At 43.5% G+C, this 17,659-nt stretch overlaps 1 protein-coding gene across 2 annotated transcripts in view; it reads right to left on the bottom strand.

Annotated features, from left to right (window-relative positions):
- Positions 1-16,007, bottom strand: part of LCORL (ligand dependent nuclear receptor corepressor like) — a 190,567-nt gene extending 174,560 nt beyond the window's left edge. Inside the window, exon 1 of one of the 2 annotated variants that reach the window (XM_020812181.3) lies at positions 15,814-16,007. In XM_020812181.3, coding sequence (XP_020667840.3) covers positions 15,814-15,934 — 121 coding nt within the window. In that variant the 5' untranslated portion in view covers positions 15,935-16,007. The remainder of the gene's footprint in view (positions 1-15,813) is intronic. The other variant, XM_020812183.3, reaches the window with a different exon arrangement.
- Positions 16,008-17,659: the final 1,652 nt, after the last annotated feature.

The raw sequence follows: 17,659 nt of genomic DNA, 5'->3' as shown, positions 1-17,659 counted from the left end.
TGAATGTGTCACCTTCTAGAGCCTGAGCAGGTTATCAAGAATAACAACCTTTTTCTGGCTAAAAAGCCATACACCAACAAATGGCAGGTCCTAACCTGTCAGTTGCTTAGACACTGGTTTTCAGGCGTATCAAGCAGCAGTGCGCTCGTGATCCACCTGCAACAGTGCCTCCCAGTGATGTGGAAGGCCTGAACTGTAAGTGTGCACATGCGCTACCTGCAGGGTGGTCAGAACCAAACTCCATAAGTGGTGATAAGCCCTCATGGCAGAGGAGTACGTGGCTACACGGCGACCAAAAACAAATAACAATGCCGACCAAAGAACTCATCTGTTGACAGTAAAGGAGTATGACCATCTGCGACAACCGAGAGGGGTGTAGGAAGATTGGTTGGAAACTCTTCCACCCTCCAGCGACTCATGTGAGTCTCAACCCTGAATGGGTTAACAGCAGGTTTGATCAAGGCTCCAAACATTATGATGCCGGAGCCGAGTTCAAGGGAGCACTACATCTGTAAAGCGCATGTGGAGGCATAAAGCACTCCATAGCCCATGGCTCAGAACGATGCCAGGTAGAGCGGGATGGTGATGGTGGCCTAGAGCTCATAGCTCCTATCCCAAACAAAAGGGACTGGTCCTACGCAACCTTGTCAGTGTGTCAGGACTTACCTGAGGAAAATTATCCAGACTTACCAGACAGTGGCAGGGTTCTCGGGTGGACCCTTGTGAGTCCTTTCCTTATGAGCCTATGCGGGCACTGGCAGCTGAGACAGGGCCGCAGGCTACTTTGTGAGCGAGCCCATTGATAAAGAGGGCTGTTTTGTGCCAAATTAACAGCCACCTGCAGGTGCTACCCCAGGCAGGAATATCACCGACTAGCAGGGCTAGGGGTGGGAGTTGCTGCAGCCCCCCCTTTCAGAGGCAAACTAGGGCGGTCAAATGCTGCCAGAAAGCTTTCGCTTCGGCACCTGGTTTTGGAAATAGCAGCCACGTGAACAAGGCCTCTGATAAATCAGGCCCAATATACCAAACACCCAAGGGCGTTACCCCAGACAGGCAAAGCACTGACACGTAGGGCTAGCCGCAGGAGCTGAAGGGGCCCATTGTATCCCCAAAGGGAAAACCCAAGCCTTACCATATGTTGCCGGCACATCTACAGCCTCGGTGTGCAGCTCCCTCCAGAAGTCGCAGCTACATGAGCAGGCGCATGAAGGAGGGTTGGTGTGCGGCACTCACACACAGAGGCGCTTCCCATGTCAGGAGGAATCACTGACAGCCAGGGAAGGTGACCGGGGCAACAGGAGGCCCTTCTTCTCCTAGGGACAGGGCAACAGAGCCCTAACTCCTGCAGAGTCCCTTGAACAAGCCCCTTGAAACAATCATCCATCGATGATTCACCAGTCTCTCTCATGGTTGCTCATAGAGAGCGTGTAGTGACACATGCCTCCTTTTCACTCTCTTCTCCTCATGAGATAGAGACTTAAGCTCCAACTCAGGAACGTCAAATGCCCGCCCTCATGTAGGGCTAAAAAGGGCCAGGGCCGGACTGGACGGTAGCGTAGTCACTAAATGGCCAGTTGGAGCAGAGGCTATCAGGTGATCCCGAAGTCTGTGCAGGTAGAGCTGGCACGTCGTCTCCTCAGAGGCAACTTCGCTAGCCTCTGGCGAGGATTCCTCTGTTGATGTAGACTTCAGTTTTAAGGACTCCTTGGCATTGTCGGGTCCCCTACTGCAGCCTGCACCTATCTGGGTAAGATGTAGCTTACTCAGGCAGAAAATCATTAATGTGCCTGAGAGTCAAAATGAGTAGGCCGAAAAAGGTGGGAAAGGAGAAAGAAGTAAACAGTTGAAGTGTGTGTGGGGAGGAGGGGGGTAAGCCAAGTAGCTAGCAAGCAAAAAAGAAAACAACTCACAGGGGATCATAGATTAGATAATTGAGAAGGGAAAGAATCCAATTTAGAGGGAATTGATCAATAAGCTAAGGGGAAAAACCCCTGTGGAAATAGCTCTATGCTCTGTAGAACTTTACAGCACGGCGGAAAAAAGGAACTGAGGGGAATCTTGGGTGGGAGGAGCTTGTGCCTCATGGGGGATCACACCATAAAATTGTTACTTTTAGCTCTAGAATGCTCCGAGAATGTCAGCGCAGGCGCAGACTAAACCCATATGTGTGTATTCACAGAGGCCACGAAGAAGAACCTATTCTAAAAACAACTATACCTAGAATCACAGAAGAGCTCTGCTTAAATACCCAATGTAACTGGGCTCAGAAACAGACTAGCAGATAGTAGAACTGCTGTGACGGGAGTTATATCCTACATGGAACCAGTCATGGTCAGCAGCCTCACCGCAGCATTTTGAATCAGATGAAGTTTCTGAACTATCTTCTAAGGCAGCGGTCCCCAACCTTGGGCCTCCAGCTGTTCTTGGACTACAATTCCCAGAAGCCTTCACCACCACCTCTGCTGGCCAGGATTTCTGGGAGTTGAAGTCCAAGAACATCTGGAGGACCAAGGTTGGGGACCACTGTTCTAAGGCATCCCCATGTAAGTTTGTTATAGAAATACTAAGATTACTGACAAGCATAACCAGAGCCAAATCAGACATCTCAAAGAATGGGTGCTGGCACAAGTTTCAGTTCTGCAAATGCTATCCTGGCCATCTCCAGGACCTGACATCAAGTCTCAGATGAGTCCAGAATATAGCCAAGTTGCAAGTCTGAGTTTTTACATGAGGTCTAACCCCATTCAGCACTGACTGAATACTTCCTTGGTCTGCCTTTTGATTCACCAGGAGCACTTCTATCTTACCTGGATTAAGCTTCAAGCTGTTTCCCACTACCCAATCAGTTACCACTCCTTCATGGATTCCTGCCTTGTCATGGCGAAGGGTTTTGAGTAGTTCAGAGAAGCTATGGGCTATGCCGTGCAGGGACACTCAAGACGGAAAGGTCATAGTGGATCCACCTGGAGTAGGAATTGGCAAGCCACTCCAGTATCTTTGCCAGGAATACTCCATGAACAGAAGATGGGAGATGGGACCCTCAGGATGGAAGGCGTGCAACATGCTACTGAGGAAGAGCAGAGAACAAGTAGCTCCAGAGCTAATGAAGTGGTTGAGCCAAAGCCAAAAGGATGCTCAGCTGCGGACATGCTTGGAACTGAAAGGAAAGTCTGATGCTGCAAAGAATAATATTGGACAGGAACCTGGAATATAAGATCTATGAACCTTGGGAAGCTGGATGTGGTCAAACAGGAGATGGCAAGAATAAACATTGACATCCTGAGCGTCAGTGAACTAAAATGGACAGGAATGGACAAATTCAATTCAGATGACTATCATATCTACTACTGTGGGCAAGAAGCCTATAGAAGGCATGGAGTAGCCATCATAGTCAACAAAAGAGTGGAAAAAGTTGTAATAGGATATTATCTCAAAAATGATAGAATGATTTCAATATGCATCCAAGGCAGACCTTTCAAAATCACAATAATCCAAGTTTATGCACCAATCACCAATACTGAGGAGACTGAAATTGACCAATTCTATGAAGACTTACAACACGTTCTAGAACTGACACCAAAGAAAGCTGTTCTTCTCATTATAGGGAATTAGAATGCTAAAGTAGGGGGAGTCAAAAGATAAAAGGAAAAACAGGAAAGTTTGGCCTTGGAGTTCAAAACGAAGCAAAGGTTAATAGAGTTTTATCAAGAGAACAAGCTGGTTGTCACACACACTCTTTTCCAACAACACAAGAGGCGGCTCTACACATGGACATCACCAGATGGGCAATAACAAAATCAGATTGATGATATTCTCTGCAGCCAAAGATGGAGAAGCTCTATACAGTAAGCAAAAACAAGACCTGGAGCTGATCGTGGCTCTGATCATCAGCTTCTCATAGCAAAATTCAAGCTTAAACTGAAGAGAGTAGGAAAAACCTTTGGGCTACTCAGGTATAATCTAAACTAAATCCCTTATGAATACACAGTGGAAGTGAAGAACAAGATTTAAGGAACTCGATTTGGGGAACAGTGCCTGAAGAACTTTGGATAGAGGCTCGTAACACTGTACAGGAGGCAGAAACAAAAACCATCCCAAAGAAAAGGAAATTGAAGAAAGCAAGGTGGCTGTCCAACAAGGCCTTACAAATAGCAGAGAAGGGAAACAAAATGCAAAGGAGATAAGGAAAGTTACAGAAACTGGAATGCAGACTTCCAAAGAATAGCAAGGAGAGACAAGAGGGCCTTCTTAAATGAACAATGTAAAACAATAGAGGAAACTAATAGAAAAGGAAAAAACAGAGATCTGTTCAGGAAAATTGGAAATATTAAAGGAACATTTTGTGCAAAGATGAACATGATGAAGGACAAAAATGGTAGGGACCTCACAGAAGCAGAAGACATCAAGAAGAGGTGGCAAGAATACACAGAGGAATTATACCAGAAAGATTTGGATATCCCGGACAACCCAGATAGTGTGGTTGCTGGCCTTGAACCAGACATCCTGGCAGGTAAAGTCAACTGGGCCTTAGAAAGCTTGTCTAACAACAAGGCCAGTGGAGGTGATGGCATTCCAGTGGAGGCTCCTGCCTTTCTTTCCTGCCGCCCAGCTTCTCCCTAAGGGCTGCCCCCAATAGCGATTTCAGCAGCGGAGAAGCCGCACGGATGGAAGGTGAAAGGTGGGAGCAGATCTGGCCTTTCTCCCCCACTACGCGGCTTCTCCCGAAGGGTTGCCCTCATGGCGATTTCAGCAGCGGAGAAGCTGCACGGTGGGGGAGAAAGGCCAGATGAGGTCCTGCCTTTCCCACCTCCCAGCTTCTCCCGAAGGCTGCCCCGATGGTGGTTTCAGCAGTGGAGAAGCAGGGCAGCAGGGGAGAAAGGAGGGAGCTGATCCAGCCTTTTTTCCCCACTGTGCGGCTTCTCCTGAAGGGCTGCCCCAATGGCGCTGGAAGCCCAGGAGGCTGAGGCCAGCCGGGATGGTCCGGCGGCTAGCCTCCCGGTGGCAGTAGGAGCAGTGGTGGAAGCCCAGGACGCTGAGCCTCACTTTTCCAAACCGTTGGGGTGAAAGAGATAAAGAAGCAGCCTCTTCGCTACTAATGGTTTGAATTTCCCGCCCTTTTTCCCTGACTTTTTTGGTCCGTACATCGAAGCTCCAGCCACAAGGCGATTCAAAATTTTGCAGCTGGAGCTGTCCATACATTGAAAATTCCATAAGTGGGGCCATTCATAGGTTGAGGGTCCAATGTACCGTACAATTGCACTCATTTCACATGCTAGCAAGGTTATGCTCAAAATCCTACAAGGTAGGCTTCAGCAGTATGTGGACCAAGAACTCCCAGAAGTACAAGCTGGATTTCGAAGGGGCAGAGGAACTAGAGACCAAATTGCTAACATGCCCTGGATTATGAAGAAAGCCAGAGAGTTACAGAAAAACATCTATTTCTGCTCCATTGACTATGCAAAATCCTTTGAATGTGTGGACCACAGCAAACTATGGCAAGTCCTTAAAGAAATGAGATTGCCTGATCACCTTATCTATCTCCTGAGAAACCTATACGTGGGACAGGAAGCAACAGTTAGAACTGGATATGGAACAACTGATTGGTTCAAAATTGGGAAAGGAGTACGACAAGGCTGTATATTGTCCCCTGGCTTATTTAAGTTATATGCAGAATACACCATGCGAAAGGCCGGAAGGGAGGAATACCAAGACAAAATTAAGATTGCCGAAAGACATATCAACAACCTCCGAAATGCAGGTGATACCACTCTGATGATAGAAAGTGAGGAATTAAGGAATCTTATAATGAGGGTGAAAGAGGAGAGTGCAAAAAACGGTCTGAAGCTCAACATAAAAAAAGACTTAGATCGTGGTCACTGGTACCATCACCTCCTAGCAAATAGAAGGGGAAGATATGGAGGCAGTGACAGATTTTACTTTCTTGGGCTCCATGATCACTGCAGATGGGGACAGCAGCCCCAAAATTAAAAGATGCCTGCTACTTGGGAGGAAATCCATGAGAAACCTAGACAGCATCCTAAAAAGCAGAGACATCGTCTTGCCATCCAAAGTCCTAATAGTCAAAGCTATGGTTTTCTCTGTTGTGATGTACAGAAGTGAGAGCTGGACCATAAAGAAAGCTGACCACCGAAGAATTGATGCTTTTGAATTGTGGTGCTGGAGGAGGCTCTTGAGAGCCCCCTGGACTGCAAGGGGAACAAACCTATCAATTCTAAAGGAAATCAAACCAGAGTGCTCACTGGAAGGACAGATCCTGAAACTGAGGCTCCAATACTTCGGCCATCTCATAAGAAGAGAAGACTCCTTGGAAAAGACCTTGATGTGAGGAAAGTGTGAGGGCAAGAGGAGAAGGGGACAACAGAGGACGAGATGGTTGGACAGTGTCATCGAAGCAACCAACATGAATTTGACCCAACTCCGGGAGGCAGTGGAAGACAGAAGGGCCTGGCATGCTCTGGTCCATGTGGTCACGAAGAGTCGGACACGACTAAACGACTAAACAACAACAATCAGTTACCAATATCAGATGCTGGTTTAAAATTATCCTCGGAGTTGGACTAACAAGGAAAATGAAGTTGGAGGTTATCTGCATACTGGTCACACTGAAGTCCCAGAACTCTCCCCGTGATTTCATTTACATGTTGTATAGAATGGGTGAAAAAACAAAATGCTGAGGGTGAAACAGGAGTCCCCAGCAGCACCTGCTGAGATCATCAGATTGAAATGGAGCCAGATAATCCTCCTCATTTAGGAAACCCTCAAACAAAGAAGTCACTACTTTTTCAATACCTTGCCCAGGAATGCAACACTGTAAACCAAGCAATAATTATTGATGCAGTGGGATTTTATGAGGCTTTTTTAAAGTCTCATTATTGCCTCCTTTAGACCTGCTGGAACTTTACCTCACTGCAAGCAGGTATTTACCACCCCTTTCACTCACCCACCCAGTTCCCTTCTGGATGCTTTTATAAAACAAGAATGCTAGGAATTAGCACATATATGGTAGCCTTCACTTCTCCAAAGAACCTGTCTAAATTCTTGGGCTGCAGAGAATGCAATCCATCCATTAATGCTGAAGAAATAGGGGTCAACTTTACAACTACAATTACTATTATGAAAATAAAACAGAATTTCTGATAAAATGTAACTTACTGTTCATCAGTTAAGCGCAAAAATAACAAATGAGACATGTTCACACTACAGAATCTCTGAAAAGCAGCCAAAAGAATAATTTCCCGAAAAGGAAAAAAAAAACTTCAGCTTCAAGTTAGAAGTTATTGATGAAATGCAGACATAGATAAATTCACCCATCCTTACTCAAATCAAGGACACAATCATGAGCCCTTACTTAACATTCAATGGTGCCTTTTGCTGATAGAGAAAAAGAGATGAAATAAAACACAGGCTTCAACAGTATCAATACACACAACATTTTAATTATATCTTAATTGTTGTAAGCTGCCCAGAGACCTTTGGGTAGTGTGGGCAGCATATAAGTTAAATAAATAAATAAATAAATAAATAAATAAATAAATAAATAAATAAATAAATAAATAAATAAATAAATAAATAAGGAATATAGTTACATAAGCATTACTAGTCCAGATGAAATGAATTGATCCATACTTCGGGAAGGAAGTCTGGTTGTGTTTAACAGGCTGAGTTCAAGGTAAAAGAAGATTTTTCTTCTTTACTGAATTAAAGTATGAAGTATGCTTCTATTTACTTGGAATAAAAATTTAGATAAAAGAAAGAAGTGTCAATGCACCCTTGTTCTGACTGAGAATCTGTAACCTGAATTTCATTGCTTTTAGGTACAGCTTCAGCCATAACTTTTTACCGTATAAAAGCCCCCTCCCGGTGGAAAGGCAGGAACACATTGGCTGAAATCCCATTGCTTAGCATAGTAAGTAGCAACTGGGGAAGGTTCATTTGAATAAAGTTAACTTACAAAGGAGTTGACTCAACAAAACCCCACTGATTTCTTGGCCCTACCCTAGTGCATGTAACTATGGTAAGCAACAAGATTTCAGCCATAGATGTTAATGCTGGAAAAAGAAAGTCTGCCTTCATTTCAAATAAGAGAAAAGAGTTTTAAACAAGACAAAACAGACAAGGGACACATAAAACTTCTGACTCACTTTAAAAAGCAAACCAACATATCTCAATCAGTTCTAGTTAGAACTTAAGGAAACCATGCTCATTGGCAAATGACAGGGAGTTGCCATGTACAGCTATTCCTTAAAAAGACATGTCTTGCTCTCTACAAGGTGCTAACTCTTAAATCAGCTCCATTAAATTGTCAGCATGCTGTTCAGTTTCCCCCAGGAACCACACTGCAAGGGCAGGGTTAGAAAAAAAAATCTTAACACATAGTTGCTACATTTCATTGCCCACTTTTACATAAAAGGCTCAGATATGCTTCAAGCATACCAACTGTAGCACCAGTGATTAACATCCGTAACAGAAAGCTTGACCCCCCAAAAAACCCAGTCTTCACTAGACATGGGGACCAATATAAAAACAAATTGGGATATTCGTTGGATATCCCTGATTCATCAGATATTCGTTGCTTTGTATTCTTGGGGTCCAGAGATACCAACGAATATGAAGCAATGAATATAATCCTTTTATATTCATCCCTATGTTCCCTATCTGCTTATGCCCTTGCGGATCAGATGTTCCTTGGGAGCATAAACAGAGAGGGATTTTCCCATCAGGCGGCTTACTAAAACCTGCCTGAAGAAAATCCCACCCCCAGGGCTCGGAGGATGGCTTTGGTCACCCTTTGCTCCTCTTTCTATGCCCCAGCGGGATAAGAAGAGATGTAGCCTGTCAGAAGCGATCCCTCTCCCTACTGTCTTTGCAAAGGGAGCAGGGCTGGGAGATGGCCTTGATCCCCTTTTCCCTCCTCTTCCTATGCCTTAGCAGCATAGGAAGAGAAAGGAAAGCAGGACCCAGCCCATCCCCCAGCCCCGTTGCCTATGCAAAGGCAGTGGGGATGGGGGATTGCTCTGATCCCTTCCCTTCTCTTCCTATGTCATGCAGCATGGGAAGGCTGAGGGGGCCAAGGCTTGTTTAATATTATTATTTTAGATAATCCCACAGGCTGTCTTTTAAAAAAAATGACCTGACGAACTGACAAATTGATTTGTTGTTCGTCGGGCCACTAGAGGGCAATTTGTGGGTTGTGAGTCACCCACAAACCAAAACAAAGCATCTCTAGTCTTCACCATTCAGTAATAGGGACAGTACAGAAACCTCTTAACCATAGATCAGCTATAGCAACAATTAGTGTAACATTAAGAGCACAGACTATGCTACACTCATAGCTAAAGGACAAGCATACAAACCTGGACCAAACAAAATAGAAGTCTTTCAAAAACAGGGCACATGGTTTCCAGTAGGGAACACTCTGGCTTTCCACTGTAACAGTAAAATGCCCAATGAGAAAATGAATACAAACAAAATTATATTATTGGTAATATTAACATAGTTAAAGGTAAAGGTTCCCCTTGACATTTTTATTCCAGTAGTGTCCGACTCTAGGGGGCGGTGCACATCCCGTTTTCAAGCCATAGAGCAGTGGTCCCCAACCTTTTTAATGCCAGGGACTGGTTTTGTTGAAGACCATTCTTCCAAGGACTGGGAGGGGGGCTGCTACTGCTGCTGTCCATGAAGGGGGAGCTGGGGGCATCCATGCGTGGGGATACTTGTTATGCAGTAGTATGTTATGCCATTATTTAAAGTGCCTCTAAGGAATCCCAAATAAAGATCAGCTGTGCTAGTAGGTCTTTCCTGACATTTTCTTAGTCACATCCTACAGCAGAAGCCATGGTCCACAGAGAGCTTCCAAAGCATCAGAGGGATCTCATTGTTAAAAAGGTATCAATAAGGAGAAGGGTATAAAAGAATTTCCAAGGCATTAGATATACCATGGAACACAACGAAGACAGTCATCATCAAGTGGAGAAAATATGGCACAACAGTGACATTACCAAGAACTGGACGTACCTGCAAAAGTGATGAAAAGACTACAAGAAAATTGGTCAGGGAGGCTGCCAAGAGGCCTACAGCAACATTAAACAAGCTGCAGGAATATCTGGCAAATACTGGCTGTGTGGTACATGTGACAATAATCTCCCGTATTCTTCATATGTCTGGGCTGTGGGGTAGAGTGGCAAGACGAAGCCTTTTCTTATGAAGAAAAACATCCAAGCCTTGCTAAATTTTGCAAAAACACATCTGAAGTCTCGCAAAAGCATGTGGGGAAAAAAGTGTTATGGTCTGATGAAACCAAGATTGAACTTTTCAGCCCTAATTCCAAAAGACCTGTTTGGTGCAAAAAAAACAACTGCGCATCACTGAAAGAACACCATACCCACAGTGAAGCATGGTGGTGGCAGCATCATGCTTTGGGGCTATTTCTCTTCAGCTGGGGCAGGGACCTTAGTCAAGATAGAGGGAATTATGAACAGTTCCAAACACCAGTCAATACTGGCACAAAACCTTCAGGCTTCTGCTAGAAAGCTGAACATGAGGAGGAACTTCATCTTTCAACAAGACAACGACCCAAAGCATAAATCTAAATCAACAAAGGAATGGCTTCAACAGAAGATTAACATTTTGGAATGGCCTGAATCCGATTGTATATCTGTGGGGTGATCTGAAGAGGGCTCTATGCACAGGAGACACCCTTGCAATCTGACAGATTTGGAGCATTTTGGCAAAGAAGAGTGGGCAAATATTGCCAAATCAAGATGTGCCATACTGATAGATTCAAACCCAAAAAGGCTGAATGCTGTAATAAAATCAAAAGGTGCTTCAACAAAGTATTAGTTTAAGGGTGTGTACACATATGCTAACATGTGCTGGATTATGGAGAAAGCCAGAGAGTTCCAGAAAAACATCTACTTCTGCTTCAGTGATTATGCAAAAGCCTTTGAATGTGTGGACCACAGCAAACTATGGCAAGTCCTTAAAGAAATGGGATTGCCTGACCACCTTATCTATCTCCTGAGAAACCAATATGTGGCACAGGAAGCAACAGTTAGAACTGGATATGGAACAACTGATTGCTTCAAAATTGGGAAAGGAGTACGACAAGGCTGCATATTGTCCCCCTGCTTATTTAACTTATATGCAGAATACATCATGTGAAAGGCTGGACTAGAGGAATCCCAAACCAGAATTAAGATTGAAGGAAGAAATATCAACAACCTCCGATATGCAGATGATACCACTCTAATGGCAGAAAGTGAGGAGGAATTAAAGAACCTTGTAACGAGGGTCAAAGAGGAGAGTGCAAAAATCGGTCTGAAGCTCAACATAAAAAAAAACTAAGATCATGGCCACTGGTCCCATCACCTCCGGGTAAATAGAAGGGGAATATATGGAAGCAGTGACACATTTTACTTTCTTGGGCTCTATGATCACTGCAGGTGGTGACAGCAGCCATGAAATTAAGACACCTGCTTCTTGGGATGAAAGTGATGACAAACCTTGATAGCATCTTAAAAAGCAGAGACATCACCTTGCCAACAAAAGTCTGCATAGTCAAAGCTATGGTTTTCCTGTAGTGATGTATGGAAGTGAGAGCTGGATCCTAACCTCAGCCTCAGGTCTTTCTTGATTAACTACCAAGAACTGGAAGATGGGACTCACTCTCAGGAATCAAGGGGTCTGTGAGGGGTCTTCTGCTCCTCTCATTCCAGGATATCAAAGACCCTAGAACCAAGAAGATGCAAAATCAAAACAAATCAAATCCTTTTTGCCACTGGAAATAAAAATCAGATACAGTGGTGCCTCGCTTAACGATTGCCTCACTTAACGAAGAATTCACTTACCGATGGGTTTCTTTTAGGAATTTTCCGCATCATTTAACGATGTTCTCTATGGGGGATTTTCACTCAACGATGACTGTTTTCGCTCCTGTAAAAGTGTCTTAAACTGTTTGAAACCTGTTTTAAATGCTTGCAATCATTAGCCCACCTCCTGAAACCTATGCAAACTTAATTTGGTGTTGTTCTGAGTCTTTGTTAATTTTTGGTGAATTTTTTTATTCCCCATTGAAAGCCATCAATGGTTTTCAATGGAGAAAACAAAAAATCACCAAAAATTGAAGACTCAGAACAAAACCAAACTAAGTGTGCACAGGTTTCACAAGGTGGACTACCGAATCCAAGCATTTAAAACAGGTTCCAAACATTGTAAGACACTTTTAAATGAGCAAAAAGGGACATCGGAAAGAGCTTCAAAAGCAGGGAAACGGAGATCAAAGAGCCCTTTCCAGGCTAACTTTTTTTTTACCATCCCTTCCTACCAAGGTTTGGGGGTCAACCAGGAAGAAAAATAAGAATACTGAAAGTGAACAACTGGAGATGCAGAGAGAATAGTTGGGAAATGTTTGGCTTCCAGTGCCATGCTCTGCACTTCCATGTATGAGGACTATTAGCAGGTGATGGATTACACCGTACAAAGATTGGGAAAATCTGTTTTAAGTAAGAACTTCAAAACCTGAATCTTGCAGTAGAAACAGATTATATTCCAAAAAAAAGGGGGGGGATGCTCATTACTGATTACTTGGAGATCTACCAAAAATCAGGAGGGCAGAAGAGAAATCCACCAGCATATGGGAAAAGACAATGAGGCAGGTAGAAGGAATAATCTCCGACTTCAGATCTCTCCATACCAATGCACAGAGTGTGGGAAGCAAACAAGATGAGCTTTAGTTCTTCACACAGATAGAAGACTCATAACTGGAATGCAGTAATAGAAGGCTATAACTACCCAAAAGGAACAGATTAAACAAAAAGGGGTAAGAGAATGAGATCCATGAGCTGAAGCAAGAATCCTGGTTGATGTAATTTAGAATGAAGCAAAGAGCAAAACAATGAGGTTGCAGGTCAGTTACAGACCTCCTATCTATATTGAAGATTTGGGTGATACTCTAATTCAGATTACCAAACTTTCAAAGAGGAGAGATGTAGTTGAAATCAGACTTCAGCTACCCTCATATCTATGCAAGAAATTCTTCACTTGCCTTGCTGACAGTCTCATCATCCAGAAAGATGAAACAACAAACAAGTAAACTATTCTTCATCTACAAACAGGGAAGAATGGTCGACATGGACTATTGTTCACTGAGGGAACTGTTCTGCTTGCATCTTCAGCTGCAAACACCAATAGTCGACAGAAAGATCTGAAGTACAATCTTGCATTAAAGATTACTGAAATTTCAAGAAGCATTGGGCTTCCAAAACCACAGAAGCCCTGTTCAGTTGTTGCTTCTATAAATGTTCCATGTACAGCATTTGCTGTCAAATGCCATGAATTTTCCATCAGACTTCACAGGTATCCCAGATAAAGTCTTCTATCAACATGAAAGTTTTCCCTGGAAAACAGGATGAGGTAGAAGCATTTTCCTAAAGACAAAAATATTGAAATTATGGTTCCAGAATTTAATTGATGAGATTTGTATACTCATATGATCTACTTACATCTCAGTATTCAAGAGGTATCAAAAATACTATAAGCAGAAATAAATATTACTTCTCAACCACCTAAGCCACTTGTAAACTAGTCAGGGTATGACACTTTTCAGGGGGAAAGGAATAATCATGTTAGATTTGGTGTTTTGCTCAGTAACTGCAAACAGGTCAGAATGGGACCTAACTCAGAAACCTATGACTTTAGCGTTCACTACTGTTATGAAGAGAACTAGCACTCATCCTCCACTATAAAACCAGTAAATGATAAATGCAATGTGATGTGAACAATAACGGGGAGTAGAACATGATGTTCTTGGTCATATATGATATTCCACCCTGACAATGGAGAACATTCCAATGACAATAATTAATTTGACTGAAATCCCCCCAAATAAAGGTTCTCAATTCTCTACCCTCAGTCCCAGATTAGTAAGACTAAATATAATTCACTTGGCAGCATCTTTCTAAAGCATCTTTTATCCTTGCCCACAAAAAACAGAAGTAAAAAAACTACTGATTTTTAAATTGTACTTTTTAATTGATTTTTTTTCCATTTTTAATTTAGTGTTTTAGTATTTAGTCCCCTTGAGAGTCTTTTCTGGTTGAAAGGCAAGATATAAATGTGATTAAAAGGATAAAGGAATTTATTCTGATATTCATAGGACAATTGCAAGACAGTAAGCTTAATATGAACTTCAAATTTCATTTTTGGATTACTAAAAAGGAACATATCGGACTAAATTTTTAATAATTCAACACTTACTGCTTAAACCTCACACTTTGTATGAATGACTTTAAAGTTCATGTTGCCTCTATTGAACATTCAATTAGATTCAAAGCAACCACTTTTCAAAACAACACTATCCAAAACTAGTTCAACGTCCGTCTTCTAAAGGTGTGCCTGACTTTGTTCCATACGTTCCTAAGCAAACTGATGCCATCAACCCCAGAATGGAGTATTAAATCCCCATTATCCTATCTAAACCTGAGGAATTAGTATTTGCAAGCAAAAGTAATTGTTAACTGTCTTTACCAACAGAATAAGAGCAATTCCAGGAAATGAGTACACTTAGGCCAGTCTAACAAATGGTAGGCCTGGGTAGAAAAAGAGCCAACCCAAGTTAATACCCTACTAGAACCATTATTTCCACTTTCCAGTTTTTACAAACTTTAACATGGGGCAAAATCAAGTAACAAAATAGTCCCACAGAAGTAGTATTATAAGCACACTCTCCCATCTCATTCATCTCATATCTCTTTTTCCATTACGTCCCATATCTTTCAAAGTGGAAGCCTATGGGCAGGGAGGGATTATCATAATTTTGAAATCTGTAAACTACTCTGGGAGTCACTTAAAAGAACTCTCAACCATTATTAAAAAGAATTCTCAACCATTACTCCAAGGCTTACAAATTAGAGAACATGAGTTGACTTTGTGAGTAAAATCTATCTGTAGTCAGTTGTCCTCTGTTGCATCTCTGGAAATGGTGAAAATCTGGTAGTAACATTCTGGCTAATACTACAAAATTTCAATCCTGTCACCACCAACTTACCATAGGAGACCACCTATTCTATAAGAGACCTAGCTGCAAATTCTACAGAATGTTTGGGGGAAAACCTCACCCATGCAGGCACAGCAGTCACTCGTAATGTAAACGAATACGTTTTGCTCACTTATCAGTAAGCACAGATAAAACTGATTTTGTTCCCAGCAAATCTGTCAAAAAAGTTTTGCACATTAAGAACAGTGGTGAGCGGAGGTTAGGAAACAAAACGGGGGTGAGGGGGTGGGATCACCCACAGCTCAGCCAAAGCAGCAGCACTAGGCACAGGACGACTTAGGGGGTCGGTGGGAAGCGCTGGGGGGGGGAATAAGGAAGGAGCGAAAAGTCCCTGTTGTTATGACAACGGGGAGAGAGGGGGAGTCGGCGCAGGCCAGCGTGAGGGAGGGGACAACTTCAAATCCCAACCGTCAACGCACGAGTGGCTTCCCCTCTTAAAGGGGCGGGCACACTCGGACAGATCCCGGCACGCACACTCCAGAAGGAATCCCGGACAAAAGGGGAGAAGAATCACCCCCTTCTTCTACGTAGTTGTGGCCACAGAGATTACATCTATAGGTGGCCGCGTGCTCATCCCCCCCCCTCCGGCCAGGCACGCCTTTCCTTGAGGGAGAAGCTAGCCTACACTTGTCTCCGCCTAGGACGACGACTACAACGGTCGAGCCGCTCTGCTTTGCCCCCTCAAACCCTTCCCCCCCCTTCGCTTCCGAAGCTCCGCTTCTTTCTGGTGTCGTTCTTACCCACGCAGTGCATGAGTCGATGCCGCCAAGAGTCGAGTTCACGGCGGACTCCCCTCCGCTCCGCCGTGCAGCGGGGACTCCGGCACTGCGAAGCGCCAAGAGCGGGAGCCGCGGCGGCCATTCTGTCTGTTCCCTTTTCCAACTGCCTCTGACCTCACGCCCGTTCATTTACATACGGGAACGCGCCCGCTGAGGGCCCCGCCCACTCTGTTCAAACGCGAGCAAGCGCCCCCTCCCCCCTGTGTTTTTCTCTGAAGGAGACTGGGTGCTTCTTCTCTTTCTTGCCTTTGGTTTGCTGTTTCCACTCCGAAGAGAAAGCAAACGAGGTGCTGAAGAGCAGAGATTCAAGAGACAGAAAATAGTCGCTTTAGGTGGCAAAGAATAGGCGTTTGGGCTGTGTAGAAGCAATTAAAGGTCTGGCGCCATTGAGAAGGACAAATCCCAGCAGGCCATGTTGCACCCGGACTCTCCCATGAGCCCGCAAAAAGATACGCGAGATCCAGAAGTTTCATACACCTTCGATTGTCAAAGATCACACTACTTGAACGGTGTGATCTTTTTATTCCTTTCAGCTTTACTCATTTACATCCTATGTAGAGCAATTATAACATCCTTCTCCCTCAAAGCCCGTTCCCCAACACGCTAGTGAGAAACTAACAGCAATGAACAGGCGAAAAGGGTGGGATACAGAGGTGATGGAAGTATTTATATTAAATAGTTCCCATATATTCATCTCAGCTTACTTATTTTGATAAATAAGAATTTCTTTTAGGCACATTGTAATTCACAATTCTAGGAGATGTCCCATCAGTGCTTTTCAAAATACATTCCTGGGATCTCCTAAAGAGGTTCTGTAGATTATCATTCTCAAAATACCTGTCTCAAAAGATAACTTGCTATAGCTAAAAGAAAAGTAATTGCCTAAGAACCTCAATACAAGGCAAAGGATTGGGGGCTGAAATACAAGACTGCCCTTTAAAACTATATTTTAAGGACTATGCTCCAGTGCTGCTTTTAAGAAGGCAAAGTGATAAAGTTCAAAGACCAGAGACTTGGCCAGAAAACTGACTACAAAACCTGAAATAGTTCTCCTACAAAGTAACCAGTTCACATAAAGCAAAATTAAGAGAACCTTGCAGTCAAAACAATTCCCACACCATCTTACTCAAGGAAAGATTTTACACAAGATATCCTCTGCTGTTGAGTTGATTTTAACACATTGCATCTTAGGGTTTTATAGAGTTGTCTCCTCCGTTAACACTTGCCCACAATTACATTTGGGAGCAAGCTAACTGTCTACACAGGCTACACAATATGTGTATCAGGATTGTACTGTACTGAATCGTATGAAAAAGAGTACATACTCTACCATTGTTCCAGAAATGTGCACAGCAGCTCTTAAAGAGGCAGGATGGATCAATCTAAGTGGAAACACATGTGGGCACTGTCACTTGGTTCAAATCAAACTGTGCCAATAGCAATTCCTATACTGATCTATATGCCAGTGCAGACAGCCTCATACACTGTTTCAAACTACTGTCATGCCCCGCGGGATGATTACCCCGTTTAATGACAAATCCGCTTCATGTTGAAGTTTTTGTGATCGCAAAACGATGTTTAGATTGGGTTTTTTCGCTTCACGTCGATCGGTTCCCTGTTTCGGGAACCGATTTTTTGCTTTACAACGATCAGCAAACAGCTGATCGTCGGGTTTCAAAATGGTCGCTGGCTTACAAAATGCCCCCCCCCGCTGTTTTCTAGGACAGATTCCTCGCTATACAGGCACCGAAAATGGCCGCTGTATGGAGGATCCTCACTGGACGAGCAGGTATTCAGCCCATTGGAA

This window comes from Pogona vitticeps, chromosome 5, assembly GCF_051106095.1.
Source record: "Pogona vitticeps strain Pit_001003342236 chromosome 5, PviZW2.1, whole genome shotgun sequence".
NCBI classification, from domain to species: Eukaryota; Metazoa; Chordata; class Lepidosauria; order Squamata; family Agamidae; genus Pogona; species Pogona vitticeps.
Note: the sequence above shows the minus strand (reverse complement) of the source record. Positions and strands in the feature narration are given on the sequence as shown.